Source organism: Mastomys coucha, unplaced genomic scaffold, assembly GCF_008632895.1.
Source record: "Mastomys coucha isolate ucsf_1 unplaced genomic scaffold, UCSF_Mcou_1 pScaffold15, whole genome shotgun sequence".
NCBI classification, from domain to species: Eukaryota; Metazoa; Chordata; class Mammalia; order Rodentia; family Muridae; genus Mastomys; species Mastomys coucha.
Window position 1 is genome coordinate 37,467,808 of NW_022196897.1, and position 21,953 is coordinate 37,489,760.

A 21,953-nucleotide genomic window follows, 5' to 3' on the forward strand; every position below is an offset into this window, starting at 1 on the left:
CCTGCCCCTTCTCTCCCTTAGTGTACTCATCTGTCAAACTTGGAGTTAAAAATAATTTTCCTGATAAGATAATAGAATCATATGTTTAGAGTTTAGCCATGCACTGAGGGTGGAAGGTAAACACAAAGCAGTTTTGGTGGCACTTTTCAAATGCTGACCCATAAGTCTCTTTACCTCCCTTCAACCCCAGGCCAGAAAAATCAGACTTAGAGAAACACCCATAGGAACAGCTGTGCAGTATTTCTGATTTAATTAATGTCTGTGTGTAAGTACTTAGCTAGGTAATAACCGTTCTTCTTCACCTTCATCCTAATTGATTCTGAAGTCACAAGTTTTAAGTGACTTTCTCATTTATTATTAATTCAAGGCTCTATTATTTAATACTGTGACCATTGGCCACCTGTGGCTTTTATTTTCCACATGTGGCTTTTTAGCTTAAACTACAATTAAGTAGAATTAAATTTAACTCTCCAGTGAACAAAACAGTTGCTCAATAGTCCTGTGGGCTAGTAGCCCCACAGTGCTGGCCTCATGGAAGAACATGCCTCAAAGACAGCCCTGCTAGACGGTGCTGATTTGCTGTGGTTGTGGGCACAGGCTCATTTGTTGCCCCTGAAAACCATGTGCCTGTGTCCACCCAGGCCATCTGAGTACTTGAGAGCTCTGTGCACACCCAGGGTGCTGGGCACTTCAGAGCTTTGAGCATGCACAGACTGGCTTGGTACTTAAGGGCTATAGAAGTGAACAACAAGATCTGCAGTGAGTCATATCAAACCCAAGTCCTTTCAGGACCTGTCACCTAGTGTCTTTGTCTTCTGGTTCTAATGCTCTGCATCTCACACTCAGGTGGGGGATTTCCCTCTCCTCACAGAATCCTGTGTGGCTACATAGATGATCTGCTATGGTTTGGGGAGTAGGTTGCCTCAACTTTACAGAGTAAGCTGAAGATGACTGCGTTGGAACCTTTCCTTCATCTCTGTGACCACACTACTGTGTGTTCCTTTTCCCTAGGCCCAGCCCAACCCTGCCTTTTTCTTCTGTGAAATTCAGAGAAAGCGATAAAAAAGTCAGATAAGATAAACTTGCTACCATTCAAGCGACCACCAAGACTTAACCCTTGGTCATCATTACTCCCAGCGTGGGGTCATGGAGAAGGTCACTGTGTGCTGAAAGCATGGTGATTTGTGTTGCATTGCATGTGGGACTGACTCCCAGGGGACTTTGGTTGCTCAGGTTCATGTGGCTTTCTGCAGCAGCACATGAGTTCAAGTAGCCTGGCGAGGCCATCTCTTCCCATCACTCCAAGGCTCTCTCCATGGACAGACTGCATGGAGAGTTTCTTAGTAACTTACCCACCTTTCTGGCAATCTTTGGAGAGTATGTTGGTCTCTAGAGAAGATCCTGGGGCCCTTAGAGAGAACATGCTCTGCTTAGTTGTCATAAAGGCGAAATGCAAGGTCAGTCAGGAAAAGAGTTCTTCACTTAAGAATAGCTCAAGGCCAGCGTGGGGCCATCTGGTTCTAGATGGTGAAAGGCGATTAGAGAAATTATCTCCAAGGAAACAAAGAGAATCCTGTTCATTTAAGGGCAGAGCATCAGAAACAAGGGGATCTGCTGTGGTGGTTATATGGGTCAGGGCCTTCCCATTTCCTTCCCTCAAAGACTGGGAGAAGCCACTGGAAGGATGGATGGAGGAGATCATGTGGAATAAAGGGCTCTATGCTTGCACTGGAAGGCTTAATAGTCCCTTAATTGACTGTGGAACTGGGAACTGGGTGTTGTTTGCCAGTGCCTGTGAAAGAACAAAAGGCCTTTCGGGGCTGTTTCCTCTCACTAATAACTTGAGAAACACCCTTAAAGTTTTCTAAACTTTACAGCAATCTGAACTTCCGGAGTGTACTTACAGGGTTGATTCCCACTTGCTAACTCTTAGTACCAGGAATGCACAGTCTTAATACTGTGTGACAGTCACATCCCCAGCTAATGTCTTTATGCTGAAATCTTGGAATCACTTGACAATGCTTCTCTCTCATTCTCCTGATTCCTCTTCCTCATTTTTTCTTATTCTCTCTTTGCTGGAGACTTAATTGTTGCTTCCTACTTGCTCCATCCCATGTTTCCAGGGAATATCACTCAAGTCTCTCTCTTCAGCTCAACACTGAAGCTATGGAGTTCTTCAGACCCTTCGAGCTCCCACTGCCTGCCAGCAACATTGCCCAGTCACCACCCATCCTCCATCACCTGGAATACTTTATTTCCTTCATGAGAGAGCTTACTGAACTCCTGTCCCTCACTCTTGGACCACCTCTTGAAGTGCGTGCACTGTTTTGGTGTCCCAGTTTATTCATTTGTGAAGTAGGTGAAGTCTATGAAGGTGTGGTGGGGATTAAAGACACCACTTGACAGAGTGCTTGGCAGTTGACAAGTTGAATAAAATTGCCATCTTTGTAAATAAAATAAAAAAATAATGCTGGCACAGTGACTAACCAGTTAGCCCTCTAGTAATTAACTCCTCAATAAATCATGTCATTGCTATTTTCCTTTGTATTTAATTAATTATTTTATTTGAATGTATGGCTTTTTCTTATTTGATGATTTTCATTTAGCTTTAATATTAGATATAGGCTTTATGCATTAAGGAGCATATAGGGTTTTTTTTCGTGCACATATAAAAAGCATCTTGATTAGTATTAATCAGTTAACATTGATGGTAGGATCAGTGTATCTCTGAGACCCTCTGCCCCTCCAGGAAAAGGCATTTTCAAATTTGGAAAGTTCTCCCTAGACTTTCTTGAGTTTGCCTTATTCCACCTGCCCTGTATTTTTAGCCTCGACAAAGGACACTGATCTTAGCCCACAGCAAGATGGAAAAGCTGATAGAAACTGTTTCTGCCCTCGTTGGCTTCATTCCATTGAAATGGGTGCTTCTTAATACCTCTGTGAAGCCTGTCACAGGTCGCTTTCAGAGTGGAAAGCCAACAATTCCCAGCAGGGCGTTGACCCACATGGATAACCAGGTGCCTTCCTCAACAGCCCCAGGCAGCTTTGAGAATTCCATTATCTGGCGAGCATGCGTTGGGCATTGATCCAAATCTGTTCAGTTCTTTTCCCCTGTTAATCCTATGAGAGCCATAGCAGCTTTGGGTTGTAATTGCTCTCTTCTGGAGAGGATAAAACTGAGGCACAGGATGGGTTAGGAAACCTACTCAGACTTACAGAGGTGTAGCAAAGCCTAGCCTGGGCTGGATGGCTCCGCAGCACCTGCTCTCAGGCTTGCACTCTCTGCTTTCCACACACTGTCCATTTTATACTCATTCATTTTTAAGATTATGATGCATGATGTGATCTTTTAGAATGGGTGTACACTGTGAAATAATTAAATCAAGCTGATGGCTGTACTCATTACTTCACATACTTATTGGTGTGTGTGTTGAGAAATTTAAGCTGAACTTTCTTTAAAAAAAAAAAATTAGATTCGGGAACCACACCAGGAAGGCCTCCAAGGAGGTTTGTTTGCTTTATTTTCTTCTTTTTTAAAAAAAAATTATTTATTTATTCATTTACACTCCATATTTTATCTTCTCCCCTCCCCCAGTCCACCCTCTGACTGTTCCACTTCCTATACCTCCTCCCCAGCCCGCTGTCTCCATGTGGATGCCCCCACTCCTCACCTGACCTCTAAACTCCTGGGGCCTCCAGTCTCTTGAAGGTTAGGTACATCATCTCTGAATGAACGCAGACAGGAAGTTCTCTACTGTATGTGTGTTGAGGGCCTCATAACAGCTGGTGTATGCTGCCTGATTGATAGTCCAGTATTTGAGAGATCTCGGGGGTCCAGATTAATTGAGACTGGTGGTCCTCCTACAAGGTCACCTTTCTCCTCAGCTTCTTTCAGCCTTCCCTAACTCAACAACAGGAGTCAGCGGCTTCTGTCCATTGGTTGGATGCAAATATCTGTGTCTGACTCTTCCAGCTGCTTGTTGGGTCTTCTAACAAGAGCTAAAAGAGTGCGGTCATGCTAGGTCTCTTTTTGTGAACGCTCCATAGCCTCTGTAATAGTACCAGGCCTTGGGACCTCCCCTTGAGCTGGATCCCACTTTGGGCCTGTCCTGGACCTTCTTTTCCTCAGGCTCCTCTCCATTTCCATCCCTTTCTGAGCAGTTTTCAAGTATTAACTATTATTATCTGTAGTCATCATGCTGAACAGTGAGTGCCCCTTGTCTAACTGGAGCTCTGCACTTTGACCAGCATCTACCAGTTCACTCCATCTACTAACAGCCTCTGGCAGCCACCATGCTACTCTCTTTCTGTGAGTTAAGACTGTTTTAGATTATGCTTATCCCGAGATCATGAAGCATTTTGTCTTGCTGAGCCAGGCTTATTTCTTTGGGTTCATTCATGTTGCAATGCAATTTTAGCAACTTTTCTTCTTCTCTCTCATTTCCCGTGTCTTAGTGGGAGGATAACAGGAATTTGCCTAGGTCTTTATAAAGTGTCATGGATCCCAGGTTGTTTGGCTGTTGCTGAGGCACAACAGCAGAAGTGCCCAACCAGTGCAGCAGGCGAAGGGGATCTTGTTTCACAGGCAGCTGGAGGAGCTGATTGGCTAGCCTCTTCTATTCTCTGTCAATGTCACTGGTGCTTCTCAGATGGCACAGGACACAGCAGTTAGGGAACTGGGTTAACCTGGAGCCTTTCATAAAGAGAGGTTGTTTGCGTGGGTACTGTGCTGTTCTCTTAACCCCAAAAATGAATTCCAAGATGCACACTGATATCTAACACACAGAGAGCAAGGAAGCCTGTGCTTGGTCGATGCCCTCTCCATCTGGACTAAGAGCTATCTCTACTTGGACATAACTTTCATGCTCAGGTATGATAGTAATACTCACACAGTTCTCTTTTCATTCTTCACAGTGTCGTTGATAGAAGACTCGTTTTCACCCTTGTGGCTCTTGAGACCTCAGATATGATATTTTTCTTTGCTTCTTGAAAACTTTGACCAACTCCCTTTAAATAAATACGTCTCTGCGGCATGTTTGAATTGCCAAAATTATTGACTTGTACTTTAGAGTCTTTATTAAGGGAAAGAAAGGTTGTCACTCAAGGGTTACACAAGCCCTGTGATACTATGACAGTGCATATATTACCAAAATGGCTGCTGTGTGGACTAGTTTTGCTTGTTAGTTTGATTGGGCTAAGAGCTACCTAGAAAACTGGTTTATTTCCTTTTGGTTTTGTTGCTATTTGCATATGCATGTGGAGGCTACCAGACAACATCAACTAATAATCGTATCATCCAACATATTTGTGAAATAGGGTCTCTCATTGGCCTGGAGTTTGCCATGTAGGCTAAGCTTGTCCACCAAGCTCCAAGAATTTGCCTGTCTCTACCTCCCCAGTACTGTGATTATAAGAAGCACATGCCACCATAGCCAGATGTTTTCATTTTTGTACATGCATTCTGGGTATTGAACTCAGATCTCATGCCTGCAAGGCCAGCTATCATTTTAGCACCATACTGTCCCTAAAAGATGTCACTCTTTTCATGTAAGTTTATCTGTCCCCTCCAAAGAACCCCAATATTCATTCTTCCTTAGAATTTCTGTAGCATATCATTCATATGAGTATAATATGTATCAGAAAGCACACAATTCATTCTAATTTCATAGAAGATAGTTACTATATTGTCTATACATTGTTATGTCATGAATATGTTATGGTCTATACAGAATCAATTCATTCAACAAACCTGCTTTCAGATATAACCTACCTACTTTGTTCTGGGGAAGTAAAGAGATGTCAAATGTTGTACAAAAATGGATGCCTTTAAGGAAATTATAATCAGTAATGAAAGACAATGACATTAATAGTCATAATATGAGTTGCTATAGTAATAATTAAAGAAAGCTATCCATAATAATTTAATCAATTCATGTCAAGGTAGATGATATCCCATTTTAAAGATAAAGAAATGAAAAGTTTCATATCCAAGGTCATAATCCTAATCAGTGGTAAGCTAAAATTTGAACTCAAATATGTCTAAAAAAAAAAAATCCAAGACAATAAAGTAAACAAAGCCAGCTTCCCTTACTGTCTTACCACTATGAAATAAGCCTCTATCTAGATAGGGAAAAGCCATTGAAGGAATGCAGAAGTTGCTGATCTTTTACCCAAATGACTGGGCTTTCTAAAGGAGACATGTGACTTCATCCATAAGCAGGGAATGGAGATATAACAAGATAGCCATCTAAAACCAAGGCATTGAGTAAGAGACAGCCTGGTACCTTGGACATCTGAGGAACTTTTGTCTTAGGAAAATAGTGGGTCCAGGGAGAAGTAGCAGGCAGGAAGCAGACTATGGGAGCCTTGTTGACTTCCCATTTGGCCAGTTCTAACAGTTCCCATTGCCATTGGAACTCCTACCTCAGTCTTCTTCAAGATTGCTGCTCAAAGACAGTGTTGGAAGCTTAGGGATTTTCAGAGGCTAGAATTTGGTCTCTATCATTCAGTGGAATCACTGTGAATCAGAGTCCTAGGGCCTTCCACAGCCAGAATCTGTCCCTCAGGATATTTGACATCCCTGTTTCTCTCTATGCCACCTCCTAAGTCAGAGAAGAGTTCTGTTATAGTTTCCCTTCCTAATGGGGATTACAAGCACAAGCCTTCACACTCAGAATTCATATTCATCCTTGGCTGAATAAGTCACAGACCCCCCTCAGTATCCTTTTTTAATATTTTTGAATATTGAATGGATATGGACATTCCTTTTCATGATCTTAGCAATTCTGTTTTCATAGGCACCTATTTTTTGAAGAATAAAATGAATGGCTTTTCAAACAGAGTTAAAGAGTTTGGAAGTTAAGCTGGAAATATTACCCACATACATGATCTGTACCTGCTTCATGGAGGATGCTGAACTGATGAATGAATGGATGAGTGGTGTAGCAAACCAGGAAGACAGCTAAGGTCTTGGTAGTAAAACACAGAAGTATGGAGAAGACCATGGGACTAGTGCTTAGCTTCTTCCACTTGGGCTGTTGTGGTCAGCTTGGATGTCCTCAGCCACAGAGGCTAATCAGTATTTTACCCTAAGAAATCAATTGGTTTATCTATAAAAACAAAACAAAACAAAACATTCTATTTTCAACAACAGCCTTCTTTTATTAATAACCCCTACAGCTTTTCTGCTTGAATGGATACTATGTAAAATCTTATTATACTCTCCTTGGCTGTAATAATAAACTTTAATAGCCATTATTTACAGAGACTTGCAAATGAAGATGGTGTGTGTTCAAGAAAGGATTACAACCTCAATGATAGAGACTTGCAGTTCATTGACTACGTTTGTCTTCATCCTCAGGGTGATGAAATCCTTCCTTCCTTTGAGTAACTGTGTTAAATAGATAAAACGTACTTTAAAAGTAGTCAAGTTACAGGTTAAGAAGCCCTTTTAAGCCAAGTCCAAAACAATGAAACTAACATTGAACATCATGATGTATGTACCTCAGGCTACCAGAGAGCTGAAGGGCAGGTGCTAGATCAGTCCACTGCTTAAACATAGCCTTTATCAAGTGAGAAACATGGTTCAGATTTAGAAGTTAGCTGCTGCTGAAGAATCCAGTGATTTGAAAATAATGCTTCAGTCATAAGAGTTACAATGTAAGCCATTTTGAAAAGCTTGTTGCCACTGTGACACATACTTGTGAAAACCACAGGACAGGAATCATGATTTCCTTTGTCTCGCTTATGGTTTCTGAGGACTCGTGGTCACTGGCTCCGTTGTGTCTGAGCTGGAGGTGAGGAGGAGCATGCCTGGTAAGCCTGTAGTTGGGAAAGCTTCTCACTTTATGCTGACTGTGAAGCACAGAGGTGGGTAGGAGTGGCCATGAAGTCTGTCATCGTAGCACAGCCTCCAGTGACACGTTTCCATCAACAGACCCCCACCTACACAAAATCCATGAATTCAGCCAGAGCCCTTAGGATACAATCACTTTCCTAAGGTCCATCTGCTATTAACCAAGCCTTTCAACATGCACCTTTGGGGGCATTTCATATCCAAACTACAATATTGATTGTACCTTTTTCCTTCCCATGAGAAGAAATCAGAGACTGGAGAGATGGCTCAGAGATTAAGAGCACTGACTGCTCTTCCAGAGGTCCTGAGTTCAATTCCCAACAACCACATGGTGGCTCACAACCATCTGTAATGGGATATGACGCCCTCTTCTGGTGTATCTGAAGACAGCTACAATGGACTCATATACATCAAATAAATAAAGTTAGAAAAAAAAAATCTAAAAAAAAAATTCCAGAAGATCTCCTCATACACATGAAACTTGCAAGTTCAGCTCATTTTTGACCTTGAACTGTCTCAGAGACAAAGAAGCAATACTTTTAACAAAAGCTTGGTCAGGATTCCTGAAACCATGGACAAAACCCAGCTCCATGAATGGTGGGGCATGAAGATTCAGCATGGGCCGATTTTCAATCCTGGCCAAGAACTAAGGTTACAAGAGTGTAATGGGTAGAGATGAGGCATAGTCATGCTTCTCATTTTACTGTGGCAACCATAGGGCAGAAGTTTTGGCATTTGAGGAGAGGAGGAGACTAGGTGAAGAGACATATGCCATGTAAGGTATTCGAGAGAAGGAATGGCATCATCTGGATCAAGTGTCCAGGGTTCCTGGGGCTTACAAGGATGAGTACACTGTACTGGAGCTAGCTTCAAAATAAACTTCATTCTCATTGGGAAATGAGTTTTAGTTAACGTGAAGGACAGAAGGAATCTTTCCCAAGAAGGCTAAACTTTCTCTCAAATCCGGGTTGCACGTGTCAACTTGAACTTTGGATACTCAGCACTGGTGAGGGGCAGTGCAGAAGGTGCTGGGAGAATGACAGGAAAGGACTAGCACATCCCAGTCCTTGAACAGAGTCTTTCCAGCCCTCTAAAGCAAGAAATAAAGAGGTGGCCTCAAGTACCATGCAGCTACTCCCTAACAATGAAAGTTGGTTCAAATCGTGTTAGTCTTCGTGGATCCAAGAGAAGGCGCTGTTCTGTGGACCATGACTAATAACACTCTTCATGTTGGTGAAGCTTCAGAGCATTTAAAACTAGTGGAAGAAAGAAGAGTGTGTCATTACAAATGTAGAGTAAGTTCCCTTGATTGACGGCCAGGATGACTGCCCTGTGGTCAGGAGATGGAAGTGTATGTGTCATTATGATGCTGGGTTTGGAGGGTTGGAGACATGACTCAGCAATAAAGAACAGGGGCTGTTCTCTGAGAAGACTGGAGTTCAATTTCCAGTACCCACACGATGGCTTACATCCAATTATAATTCCAGTTCCAGCAGGTCTGATGCCCTCTTCTGACCTCTGTGGGCACAAGGACCACAAGCGGTACCCAGCGGTATGCATTCATTCACCTAAAATAAAGTGAAATATAAAGTGTTGGGTTTGTAACTGGGCTATTTTGAAAGGAAGAGCATATCTTGTTCTGATTTAACTCACTGATAACTTCATACTCTTCTGAGCACCATCTGATATGTCTATGTATTTCAAAGCTCTTCAAGATAAAAACTGCATAAAAAATAAGATGAAACTCTGACATTTTAAACATTTTAGAAAAAGACTAAGAAAAGGCACCCAAACAAAAATTTCCCCTAATTTCAAGTAGCTTAACAACAACAACAACAAAAAGCAATAGCAGGCTGAAGTTCAGCCAGTGCCTGTGTGGCGGGCTGTGATTCATTCCTGCTCTGATGCTTAGGCTTGAAAATGCCTCATCTTCAGTTCTCAAAAGCATTCAAGTCAGTAGGAACAAGAGCAAGTGAGATGTCTCCTAGGACAAACTCAGCATTTTTTAATGTGAAACTACGTTGCCGGGCATAATTCCCAGGCATCGTTTGTCTTTCAGGAACTCAAGCTTTTCTGATGCAATTGTCTATTAAATGGGTTTGTGACAGAGCAGAAGGGCAGCATTTTCCTATAACTCTAGCCTTGCCAAAGGCTCCAGAAAAAGAAATACACAGGTTTTTTTAAGCATTGACTTTTGTGCAAATGAATCTTCAGTTCAGATCAGGATTGTGAGTGTTTTCTCCCCATAAATTGGGAATGAAACATCATTGTCTGTGAAATCCCAAGGGAGTCATCTCTGGCTAGTTCTCCATAATGCACATTTTTAAAAACCTTCTCTGCTCTAACCTTTAGCTGACTGAGCTTAAAGCTGTAATACATTAAACAAACAAACATTTATTACATAGGAAATTCTATGTTGGTAGATGGACCCTTTAGCAAGACTCAGTTAAAGCTCTTGGTGGCAAGGGACAGAAATACCTCTCAGGCTAACCTGAACACCAAGGGCATCTGATGGATGGAAAGTGTAGGTACTTCCTGCACTCTGAGGGAGAAGTGACTGTCCCCCCAAAATCAAACTTTGAACATGGGCAGAGTTCTCACCATTTTCTCCTTGTCTCTCTAAGCCAGCAAGCTGCATTGCCCTCTTCCAAGTGGAGAGGAGTGTGGCATTTGCATGTTTCTGGGCTTTATATGTTAGTCTTTTACTCCAGAGAGGAAGGCTACTTGTCTTTTCTAAAAGAAAACTATCCAAGAACACTAATTTGCCTGCTTGGTTCATATGTCCAGTGCTGAACCCAGCAACAGTTACCAATAGCATGGGCCACATGTGATTAACCGTGTACTCCCTGGTGACAGTATGCAATTGCCATTAGTGTAAACCCACTCAGGTAAGAAGAGGGGCTTTGAAGGATGACCTGTCAGACTGTCATCATTGCTTTAGCTGTTTTATATGGAGAAGATCACATGAAAAGGTATTATTTCTACTTTCTTGCATTTGCAAAAAAATATTTATTCCAGATTAAAGCATTATTCAAGGGCTATATTGTACATCAGAGTGGACACATGTAGGAATTTGTCATCCTAGCCTTCAGGCAGTCTTCTTCAGACTACAGTACCTTGATTTCCTTTCAGAAACCAATTTCTCCCGACTCTGATTTTGATGGATTTCACACTGGGCTTCTGTTCCAGCGATAAAGGACTTCTGATTGGAATGCCAAGTTACCCTGAGCTGTTAGGGATCCAGGATGTACCTCCCGGCTTTGTTAAGCCTTTGGGGCAGTTGGGGGAGATGCTCCCTGAGGACGCTGTCACAGGGGCCACACTTTGAAAGAACCAGAGTAAGGAAAAAGACACAAGAAGCCTCAATGCAGAGCGAAAGCAAGGTGAACAGACTGGTGTATCTGGGCCCCAGGAATAAAGAACAGAGAACAGTGTTTCTTGTTATTGCCCATTCTTAGCTGTGGTTACAGCCTGCTGGATCTGGATAGATGAACTTTATAACGTCGGGAACATTATCTCAATTTTAAATTCCTAGTTAGTCCTTTTGGTCTGTTTCCTGCTTAACATATCACCACAAAACATGAGCCACAATCATTATTGCTCATGGTTAGTGGGCTAGGAATTAGACAGGGCTTAGACTATCCTAAGCACTTCTGTTCTGATGGAATCCAATGGGGCTGGAGCTGGGCGAGAGGGAAGGGAGGCGACTGGAGCAAGCATCTCTTTGCAAGAGTCTCAGCTGGTCTGATTGCTACTGTGCCTTCTTTGTATAACACCACCATCATCACTAAGACTGACTATACAGACACCATAGGGCTCTAGCATGCCTGTTCCAGCACACTGGGCATGAATGGCATCACCTTCTATGGTCTTCCTTGCAAATTATGCCATTTCCATACTCTCTGGTCAACTGATTCAAGTTTGCTCAGACTCAAGGGATCTACTTCACAGTAGAGTCATGCCAAAGAAATCTTAAGCACTTTTAAGTCACCTCATGCCCTGAGCAGTTTCCTAAGCACAAGGAAGTCGCTACCTTTGATCTGAATATTGTATTTAAGTGGCTCAGTTTTGTAAGTCCATGCTTTCTGTTCATACAGGTGGCAGTAGAATTAGCTCTTCTGGGTAATGACACCATCATCAAACCTGCTCATATTTAAAATGAAATCAAGACATATCATGATCTTTCAGGCCTCAGAACTGCATTTTGTATTCCTATTAAGCATCTCAAATTTAAATGATGTGGCTTCCAAATGCCTTTCAATTTGCTTTAGATCTGTACTTCACAGCTGCCCTGGTTCCCACTTGATACTGAGCTCTCGTCCTGCAGTTCTTGAGTTTTAAGTCAGTGTAACTTATAGAAGTACCTGAGTTTCTTCTGGTGACTGGTTTAAAGAGTGGGAGGAACTCTCTTATGGAGATTAGGGGAGTATAGATTTGTGAAACTTGATCTAGCTTAAGACCCTATTCCATCATATCTTTGACTAGTGTAGAAGTTCTCCTTTAGATTGTCTGGTACCATTCATGCCAAATTCAGCTTTTCTCAATTGTCTTCCAAGTGGAGGAAGTCTGATAGATCTCAAAGTACTTGTTTTCCCCCCTGTTCCAGAATGTAGCAAGTAATCTATTGGAATAAAACCAGCAGTTGAGTAACTCATGCAAAGGTAATTTAGAGCACAAATTAAATCTGTCAGAGTGGTATTAGATTTTGCAAAAGCTCATAAATAACAAATGAAAGGTCACAGAGCTGTGAAATGAGTGTGCACTTCTTTATAAAGTGCTGCGTTGTTCAGGGATGGGGCCCGCAGTTCATATTCAAATGGCAGCACCATAAAATGGAGACACAATGTCTTTTCTAAATGCCTAGAATAGTCCGAAGGCACAGTGAACTCAGAATCACCAGAGTCCTAGAAAAGACCTGTCATTTTATATCTGGACATTTATGCCATTGGGGGATTAAAGCCACATCTGGTCATGAGAATCTTCAGGCCCCTCAGCAGAGCCCATATTTCAGTCATGATAGACTGATGCTGAATGCTTGTCAAATATCTTTCAGTTTTCCATTCCTAGAAAATAGTAATAGGATACTTGGTCTCTATGATTGATGGAGGGATGTCAGCATTAGGGCTATTAATAACTGACCCAGCCCATCCTGTGTTTCCTCATCAAAACGAAAGTGGAAAATATAGCTTTGATCACTACAAAGTAGACAAGTTCTTTTACTGCACATTGTATATAGGTCTTCCTAGTGCTGAACTGAACTTGACTCTTTACAAGAGAACAAAGTCTGTATTTTAAAAACCAATGCATAGATTCATCATAATGAAATCTTCTGTACACTAAGATTCTCTTAAGGAAGTGAAGTAATGCTAGGTGTGGCAGCTTCCACCTTTAGCTTTAGCACTTGAGCAGTGGTTAGTGGGTCTCTGTGAGAGGACAGCCTGGTCTACTTAGACAGGATCAGGCCAGCCGAGGTAATATAGTCAGACTCTTTTAGAAAAAAGCAGAAAAAGATACAGAGAATGTGAGAAAGTCTTTGATGATACTGTTGTACCTGAGAATGTCCAGAGTCTAGATATAAGAACTCTCACATCTTGACAATAGAGAATCAATAGTTCATTTTAAAATTGGATAAATAATATGAATAGCCACAGAAGATATACAAATAGCAGAGATGCACATGAGAATATATTCCACCTTATTGGTTACTTGAAATGAAAATAAGCACAAAAAAATCCAGTAGATAATAAAACACAGTGAGGTACACTTTGCCAGTACTGGATAGACTATAATAGTTTGTTTTGAAAAGGAAAGGAAGAGAAGTGCTGGTGAGGATATGGAGAAAACTCAAGCATATTTCACTGGAAATGAATGATGGTACAACTGCCATAGGGCACTCGTAGAACACCTAGGAGTTAGACCCTTGGTACTCATGAGACCAAGTCCTGGGAAAATACCTAACAAACACGAAAATGTATGTTTGGCCCCAAGAAATGTACATGGATGTAAAAAATATCATTATTTATAATATCCATGAGTGGAAATTATTCAAATAGACATTATCTGATAAATAAACATATGTAATACATTCCTACAATGAGATATCCAGCCATAAAAAGGCATATTACCAACCCTATAATGTAGATAAACCTTGAAAACATTATGACAACCTGACAGACTAGGAAACCAAAGGCCATATACTGTACCATGCCACTCACATGAAATCCATAGAGATGAGAATTAGATTAATGGTTGTCAGAATATGGGGATGGAAGGTACTGGGAGTGACTGCATTTAATGAGTATAGCATTTTAAATGGAATGTAATGTTCTAAAGTAGCTAATGATAATTCTGCAATGTTAAGAATTATGCCAAATATTGCTGAATTATAAAGTGGTAAGATTTATGTTATATTAATTTTATCTCAGCAAAAAATCTTTAAGAATAATTGTACATAAAAGTGAATTTTCATTGTCAGACTTTTAAGAACAGTTTCATGTTGTGACAATGACACATGCTCATTTTTTTGAGTGTACAAAGTAATATTAAACTTCCAGAACCTCCATAGCTTTGGTGTCTCCTCATTTAGCCTGTTTTTCTAATCATGCTTAAGTGTAGGAAAGGCCTCATTTTCCTAAGAAGGATCAAAGTCACAAAATGTTGGGAGAATTAAGTTTAAACTACTTAAGAATTTAGAAGGTTTCCATTTAATACCTAAAAATTCATGGCTAAGAAAAGATTAGAACTCTGCAAATTTGAAAGTTTTTTCATGAACAAATTGGGTCAGAGGAATCTAGCTTGCCCTTTTCTGTGTAAAATGGTGGTTCTTAATGTATTTTGGGCAAGTATATCCCAAGGACTATGTACTGACGGCTTGACTGACAGCCTGTGGCACTACTGGAGGTTGTTGAAACTTAGGGATTGGTGTGAGGAAGTTAAGTCACTATGTCTTCGATGATGATGTGTCACCGCCACCCACCTGGCAGCATTCGAGTAAGCATCTTGATAGTCCCCCACGACTTTTCAGTCTTGCTGTAGGCTTTCAAACAACAGAGTCAGCTGACCGTGTATCTACCGCAATCTCTGAAATCACAAACCCAAATCAACATTCCTTCCTGTAAATAACTTACCTCATGTATGTTGTTACAGTATGGAAAGGTTATTACTAGATCTCCTGGGGTGAACAGAATAGTTGCTTTAACTTCATCTCCATAATCTGCCATGATGAGTATGAGTTCATACCAAGGATAGGTGTGGAGGGAAGATAATGAAGGGTGAGCTCGCTACCTTCATTGACACCTAATGTAGAAGCGAAGTCTGGTTAAAGCAATGTGTAAATCTCATGATATGCAACACAGACCATTATAGGGAGAGTTGGAAGGGCAGCACCCAGCTGGCTGCTTCATTGGAGAGGGGCTTGGCAGAAAGTCACAAGGTCTGCATGAACCTCAGCCACCACACTTTCTCCTTTTTCCTACTGGTTTTGATGCAGCCTTGTAACCATGGGGCAGATGTTGAGGAGGAAGAAACATATGGATCATTATTTGTCTTACTTGGGCATTTTGAGGTGTTTGAATGTTTTTCTTTTTTTTTCTGACTTAGGAATATGAATTGAATGTTGAACAAAGTAAGTCTCACTATATTTACTTTCATTTACAAAACACACTGGCTGATTCTAAACAAAACATATAATAGGAGCGGCACTAGGAGATGCCATTTTTTTTTTACTGTAACATTTGTAATCTTCATAAACTTTTGAGGTGGGAAGAAAGCTCCTTTTGCAAGAGAGGAAATGGAGGCATAGCATAGTTGAGTACCTAGGCTCAATGCTTATTTTCAAACCTAGGCAACTGACTCTTAAACCCCACCCCATATGTTACTCACTCACATTTCGAACACATTCTGCAACGTGGAGACTCCGGCAGGGAGAGCGTGCTGAAGATGCTGCAGTGATGTTTATGTTTAAATGCCGTTGACGGGTAACACTTTTGCAACTGATACAATGAGACGTTTAGGTCAATGACCCAGAAGGACAATCATGGGTAAGACATGGCACTTGCAGGGTCTGATACACGGGAATCACTGACATTAACCTTGAGTGGCACAGTGAAGAATTCGGATTGTGAACTAGTCGGTATCTCGTGTGAAACCACAACAGATGACTCAGATAAGATAGATTTTCTTGCCACCCCTTCTATGAACAAGACCAGTGGGGGAAGTTTTTGTCTGGGTATTTTAGTTCCATGGGTTCAAAGACAAAGCTTCAAATCTCACATGAGGCAGTTGTTTAATCTTGAGCACATGGCTGTCTTTTGAGCTTAGCTTCCTCATCTGCAACACAAGAAAAGCAATGTACTCTGTGTGTGTGCATGCATACACAAACATGTACATGTCTATGGTTGTTTATACTAAACACTCAAAGGGCTGGGCTGATAGCTTAGTTAGTAAAGTGCTTGCCTAACATGCATGAGAACCTGAGTTCAATCTGTAATCCTAGCTCTGGGGAGGCAGAGATAGGTGAGTCACTGGGGTTTACCCATTGGACACCTTAGCCTAGTTAGCAAGTTCCAGGCCAGTGAGAGAGACTCTGTCTCAAAACAAAAACAAAAACAAAAACAAAAACAAACACAAAAACAAAAAGAAAAACCCACAAAGACAAAGTGGATCACTCTCGATTAATGACACCCAAGGTTATCCTCTGACTTCCTTGTGTATGTGTACCCACATTCACAATCATAAACACACACACACATACATGGCCATGCACAATGAAATCACAAGTATTTCACTGAACCTAGAACACATAACAGATGGTATTAGTTATGGACAATTTACAGTGTGCTCTGAGAAGTCACTGAGCTTGTTAAATAGGATGTGAGAGAGCCGTGGTCCCTCTGTTCAGTTTCCAGGGCTTGGTGAAGAGCAGTGTTCGGTAGGTGTGTGAGCACTGGAGCCAAGCAAAGGGTTGAAGCTAGTTGGTAATATTGGTGCTCAGGAGATGTATGCAAACAAAATGGATACACAATAACATGAAACTAATGATGCATGATTTTTTTCCACATACTGTTAGATTTCCTATTCCAATGGCTGTTTGACTTTTTGTTTCATTCTGTCCTATCAGTTGAAGCTATTAATTAAGGCATAGGAAGTTGTTACTATGTGACTACATTTTTAATTCTGAAAACAAGTCTTACATGGTTCAATGTTATACCTTTCTGATAGTCATTAAAAAAAATCTAGAAAGCAAAATGTAAAAGGTTTTGTGACAATCACAAATGTAGTTTTGTGTTTATTTTCTACATTTTTCTATGGGATATATTGTGGTATAAAATGATTTTAAAAGTAGTTGTCTTAGTTTCCTATAAATGGCTGTGACTGCTACAAATTTAATGGCTTAAAATAACAGATTAAAAAATAAAAAACTCTTTCCGTTCTGGATGCCAGCAGGCCAACACTGTCACCGGGCTGAAGTTTAGATGGGGGATGGCTGCATCTTTCTCAGAGTTGATACAGCAACTCTGGGTCCTTCTCAGCCTTTAGAGTTTGAGACATTTCTCCTCCCACTGCATCTACTTCTTGGATGTAGTTTCCACTCCTCTCCCTGGATAGCACAGTTGGATCCCACCACCTCAGGAACCCTCAGTTAGTCACTTTCAAGTTCCTTTTTACCCTTACAGATTTCTGGGGTTGTGGAGAAACATCTGGGGAGAAGGTGCAGCACTCAGCGCCCTCCACAGTTACCGTCTTGTTGGTGTGTGTTTGCAACGGTTATTTTTTCAGTGCACAGGAGGTTAGAGAAGTTTGAAAAGAATGCTCTCCAGAGTTTTCTAGGATATTTAGTAGGTGGCAGGAACTACAAAGATAAACTGTAGGGTGAGCTCACCTTTAATTCTATAACTGAACTGTTTATCGCTACTAGTTTTGAATTTAAAATCTAAAACAGTCTTAGACTTGGGTTTTTGGCCCCCAAGCAGGGAGATACTCTGGAGTGCTCCACTTGAACAGCTGCAGACACCAATTAAGATGATAAGGAAGTGACACGGAGCAGGGAGGAGGGACATTGAAGACTAACCAGAGAGCAGAAGCAGTTACACACAATTGCAGTGGACCAAGATAGGAATTAAAGGGATCCCATATGATAATATAACCCTTATATTCTTGACCTGCATCCATTTAACTTTGTGTTTTACATTGAGTTTTCTGTATCATCTAGATTGATTTCTTGATAGTATACAAAGTTAAACATTACCTCAAGATACTCCCCATACCTATCAAACCATATCTGGGGTTATGCAGTAGAAATAGTCATAGCTTTTGTGACTTCAAATTGAGTTTCATCCTGTAGTGAGAACTAGGTTTGAGCTTTCTTTTTAGCAGATATAATTTTGTTATTTGTTTGTTTGTTTTTTCTCATTTATCTCTTATAGAAAACCATAGGGCAAACCAGCAAAGGCAATAATCAGAGGGCAGGAGACCATCCCTGGAATATTAGAATAGTTAGAGGCAAATGTCTCATCTTACCACAGTGGCAGCCAAGGCTCCTCTAGGACCAGGTTGTAAGTCAGAGGAAGTGATGCCAGTCACAGGAAGTCCTTGACCAGAAGATCTCATGACTCTACAATGCAGGAATACATTTACATCTCTCTATGGCATCCTATATCACCATTTATAATTTTACACAGCTCCATGCCATATCATGGGACAGGAAATGTAATATGAAAGAAACCTCGTGCTGTGGGCTGGAATGTGGTTCCCCCCAATTTTAAGTTAAAATCTCATCAAGTGCCTTCGAGTGTGTTTCTCTTTGAAGACAGGGGTGTTAAGGCGGTGACTAGGACTGAAGTAAAATCATGAATGTGGAGCCCTAATTCAAAAGGGACTGGTGTCCTCATAAGAACAGGAGAAAGAGACAGGAGTAAGATGTCCATGAGGGGACAGAGGGTGGACATCTGTAGCCAAAGGAGAAAGGCCACAGGATGCACCAAAGCTACTGATACCTTGACTTGGAACTTTCAACGTCTGGCACTGAGAGAAAGTCCATCTGGCTGCCCTGTGCTGTTTGCTGTGGCAGCCCCAGCAAACTCCAAGGCCTGGGCCCTGTCATTTATATAGCATGTTTTCTCCCTCTGTTTATGAGTTCATGGCTGTGGTTCCGAACATAATATTCCAGCCATTTTGGTCTCATGGCTGTTAAGGAAACAGGCAGAGGTGTGGGCTGTGTTGTAGAAGTCTCCCGTGTGCACTGTGCCCACCTGTCCCCCTGCCCCGTGTACCACACCCAAGCAGCTTCACCGTTCTGGCCTCACCTGATGGCAAGAGAGAGCGTTGTCACCTCCTTTGGGATGAAGCTGGACTCTCCTAGTCAGGGAAGGCCACCGCTGACACTTGTTTCATTTCTCATTACATTGTTCAACCAAGTGCCCCAAACAGTGTTTGCCTGTCACCTTTATGAAATGACCTAGCACCCTCTTCTCATCCTTAATGCAAGTTTGCTCCAGGAAGCAAAGTGGGAGCAGCTGCTGAGCCCAGACTTGGCAAGGTTGTATCATCGTTCCTTAGAGGGAACTTTATTCTATACAGCTTGCCAAATTTAAAAAGTGAATGTAGCTGAGGGTGTTGGCACGCACCTTTAATCCCAGTATGCCCAAGGCAGAGGCAGGTGGATCTCTGAGTTCCAGACTAGCCTGGTCTACAGAGCTAATTTCAGGACAGCTAGGACTAAACAGAGAAGCACTGTCTCGAAAAAACAAACAAACAGATGAACGTAAAACATTTGTAAATAATTTTAATATATTAATTTGAGTTAATGTTTTGCATACTTAATCACTATAGTATAGTGCTGTTCACTGACGGTGTCCTATTCTGTCATTTTGAAAATCCTCATATCCTCTGAAGAGTTGTAGCTTTTGGTATATCTTTTGCCATTCAGTTTTGATTCATATCAGTTTATAATACATTCTAATATCTGAATAAGCCACATTGCTTTTTCTCTATTGAATTTCTCCTTCATAATATTTCGGCCATTATTTAGGTTCACTCCCCATAGAGGAACTTAAAAATTTAAGCAACTAAAAGAGTATTGTTGAATATTTATGTCAGGTTTATAAACAGAATGTTCAAATTGCTGGTGTTTAATTAGGTGGAAGTAAGTAAAGACCTAACCTTGACTCCCATTAATGAGCAAGAGAGACTATGGAATGTGGAAATGCAGAATGGGAGACCCGGACTTTCTAGACAACTAAGGATATGGCAAAGGAGTCATTTGTGAAGAAGTAGGCCCAGCACTCTGAGAGGGTTGGACAGCCTACACAGGGCCTCACTGTTCTCAGTTTTGAGCGAACACGAATCAGAGTGGAGGACCATAGATGACTGCTTAGTGCTACATAGCAAGTCAAGCTCCTAATCACCCGCTTGTCTGGCAGAGCACAGCATCTGCTGGTGTCTGAAATGCAGAACTGAAAGCTACACTGTGGGTAGAAGCCAGCTCTGCCCTGCCATGCCTGCACCATTCTCTGCAAATGGAGTCATTGGAGTGGCAACCTCATAGAACTATTAGAACAAACTGGTATTCGCAAACTGGTATTGTGCCTCTTACAGTTTGGTATGGTGGCTAGCACTCAGAAAGGATGCTGACCCAGACCACGACTGAGGAAAAGCTTCTGAGCTTTGCCCCTGACTTATGTATTGTTGCTCCCTGGCACATGTCCCCTGGCCTCCTGGGAAAAAAAAAAAAAGCTGGATTTCATTAAAATTCAATCTCTCTTGATATTATCTCTGCTGGATATTAGGAAGGATTGTTACCACTAGGAGCAGCCTGATTAAGAATAGATTCAGGCTGGAATGTTCTGAGTGCTCTAAAATTACCATTTATAAGGTTCTCCCCTTTGGCACCTGTTTCCTCCCGCCCAGCATGATGTCCCTCTCCAGCTCAACTCACCTACTGTGAGATCAGCCAAACCACCTTCACCGTCTCTGGTTGGATACTGAGATGAGTCTGCGTTTGTATTTCAGGTGCCAGGCCTCTACCACCGTCTCAAGTGCCCACTCTGAGGCCCTCTGCATGAGTGACACACCAGTCTGCCATGGAACCTAGCCCTGCCCTGGCCTGGCTCCTGCTGCTGAGCCTGGTGGCCGACTGTCTGAAAGCTGCTCAGTCCCGAGACTTCACAGTGAAAGACATAATCTACCTCCACCCTTCAAGTAAGACTATATTTTCTACTTGTTCTCTTGTCTGGAAGAAAAAAAAAGTGTTGCTTCATTTCTGATGAGAAAGGAATTGAAGCATGTGTATAGTTAATGCGGGAGGGGTCATCAAGTGATTTACTTAGGGGTGTAGAAGGTAATAAAGGTCACCTTGGGCTTTCCTATCACCTTTCCACAGGAGGTTTGCTTGGTATCTTACCGTAAGTGATGAGGCTTTTTTCCTCTGTTGCGACACTTCCCGCTGACTTCATACACCCTTCCCTTTTGCTGTGTTGTTCTCAGCCAGCTATCAAAAGGAACTAGCCCATCCCTGGAGGGGGGTTGTTTGTAAAGGGATTAGACCTTTATAGCTTGATTAATAGCTGGTCTTTCTCCCTGGCATCCCAGCCTCAGTTAAAACATTACTGCCTTCCACAACTTCCTATTTCCTGGACTTTCCCGTGGTTTCGGATTCTCCAGGGAGTCCACAGTATTGCAGTTCCCCAGCAGCACTTCCCAGCCCTCTGGTTTCTGCTTTGCATACATCAGGAGTCTTGCTTGTGCCTCCTGCTTTCAGCAAACATTCTGGGTTTTTCTGCTACAGATTTCCCCAGAGACTACACTTTGGGAAACAGTAGTGTGTCTTCCTACATCCTCACTGCTGCACCTATGTTCTTTCTCTCTCCCTCTCTCTCTCTACCTCTCTCTCTCCATCTCTCCCTCCCTCCCTCCCTCTCTCTCTCTCCTCTCTCTCTCTTTCCCTCCTTGCCTCTTTCTCTCTCCTTCCCTCTCTCTCTCTCCCTCTCCCCTTCTCTCTTTCCCTCCTTGCCTCTTTCTCCCTCCCTCTCTCTTTCCCTCCCTCCCTCCCTCCCCCTCTCTCTCTTTCCCTTTCCCTCCCTGCCTTTCTTTCTCTTTCTCT

The 21,953-nt window shown here is 41.9% G+C and overlaps 1 protein-coding gene across 1 annotated transcript in view; it reads left to right on the top strand.

The window, feature by feature from the left end:
* Nucleotides 1-21,953, top strand: part of Lypd6 (LY6/PLAUR domain containing 6) — a 138,463-nt gene that overhangs the window by 89,109 nt on the left and 27,401 nt on the right. Inside the window, exon 2 of the mRNA XM_031370192.1 lies at nucleotides 20,864-21,052. Coding sequence (XP_031226052.1) covers nucleotides 20,935-21,052 — 118 coding nt within the window. The 5' untranslated portion in view covers nucleotides 20,864-20,934. The remainder of the gene's footprint in view (nucleotides 1-20,863; nucleotides 21,053-21,953) is intronic.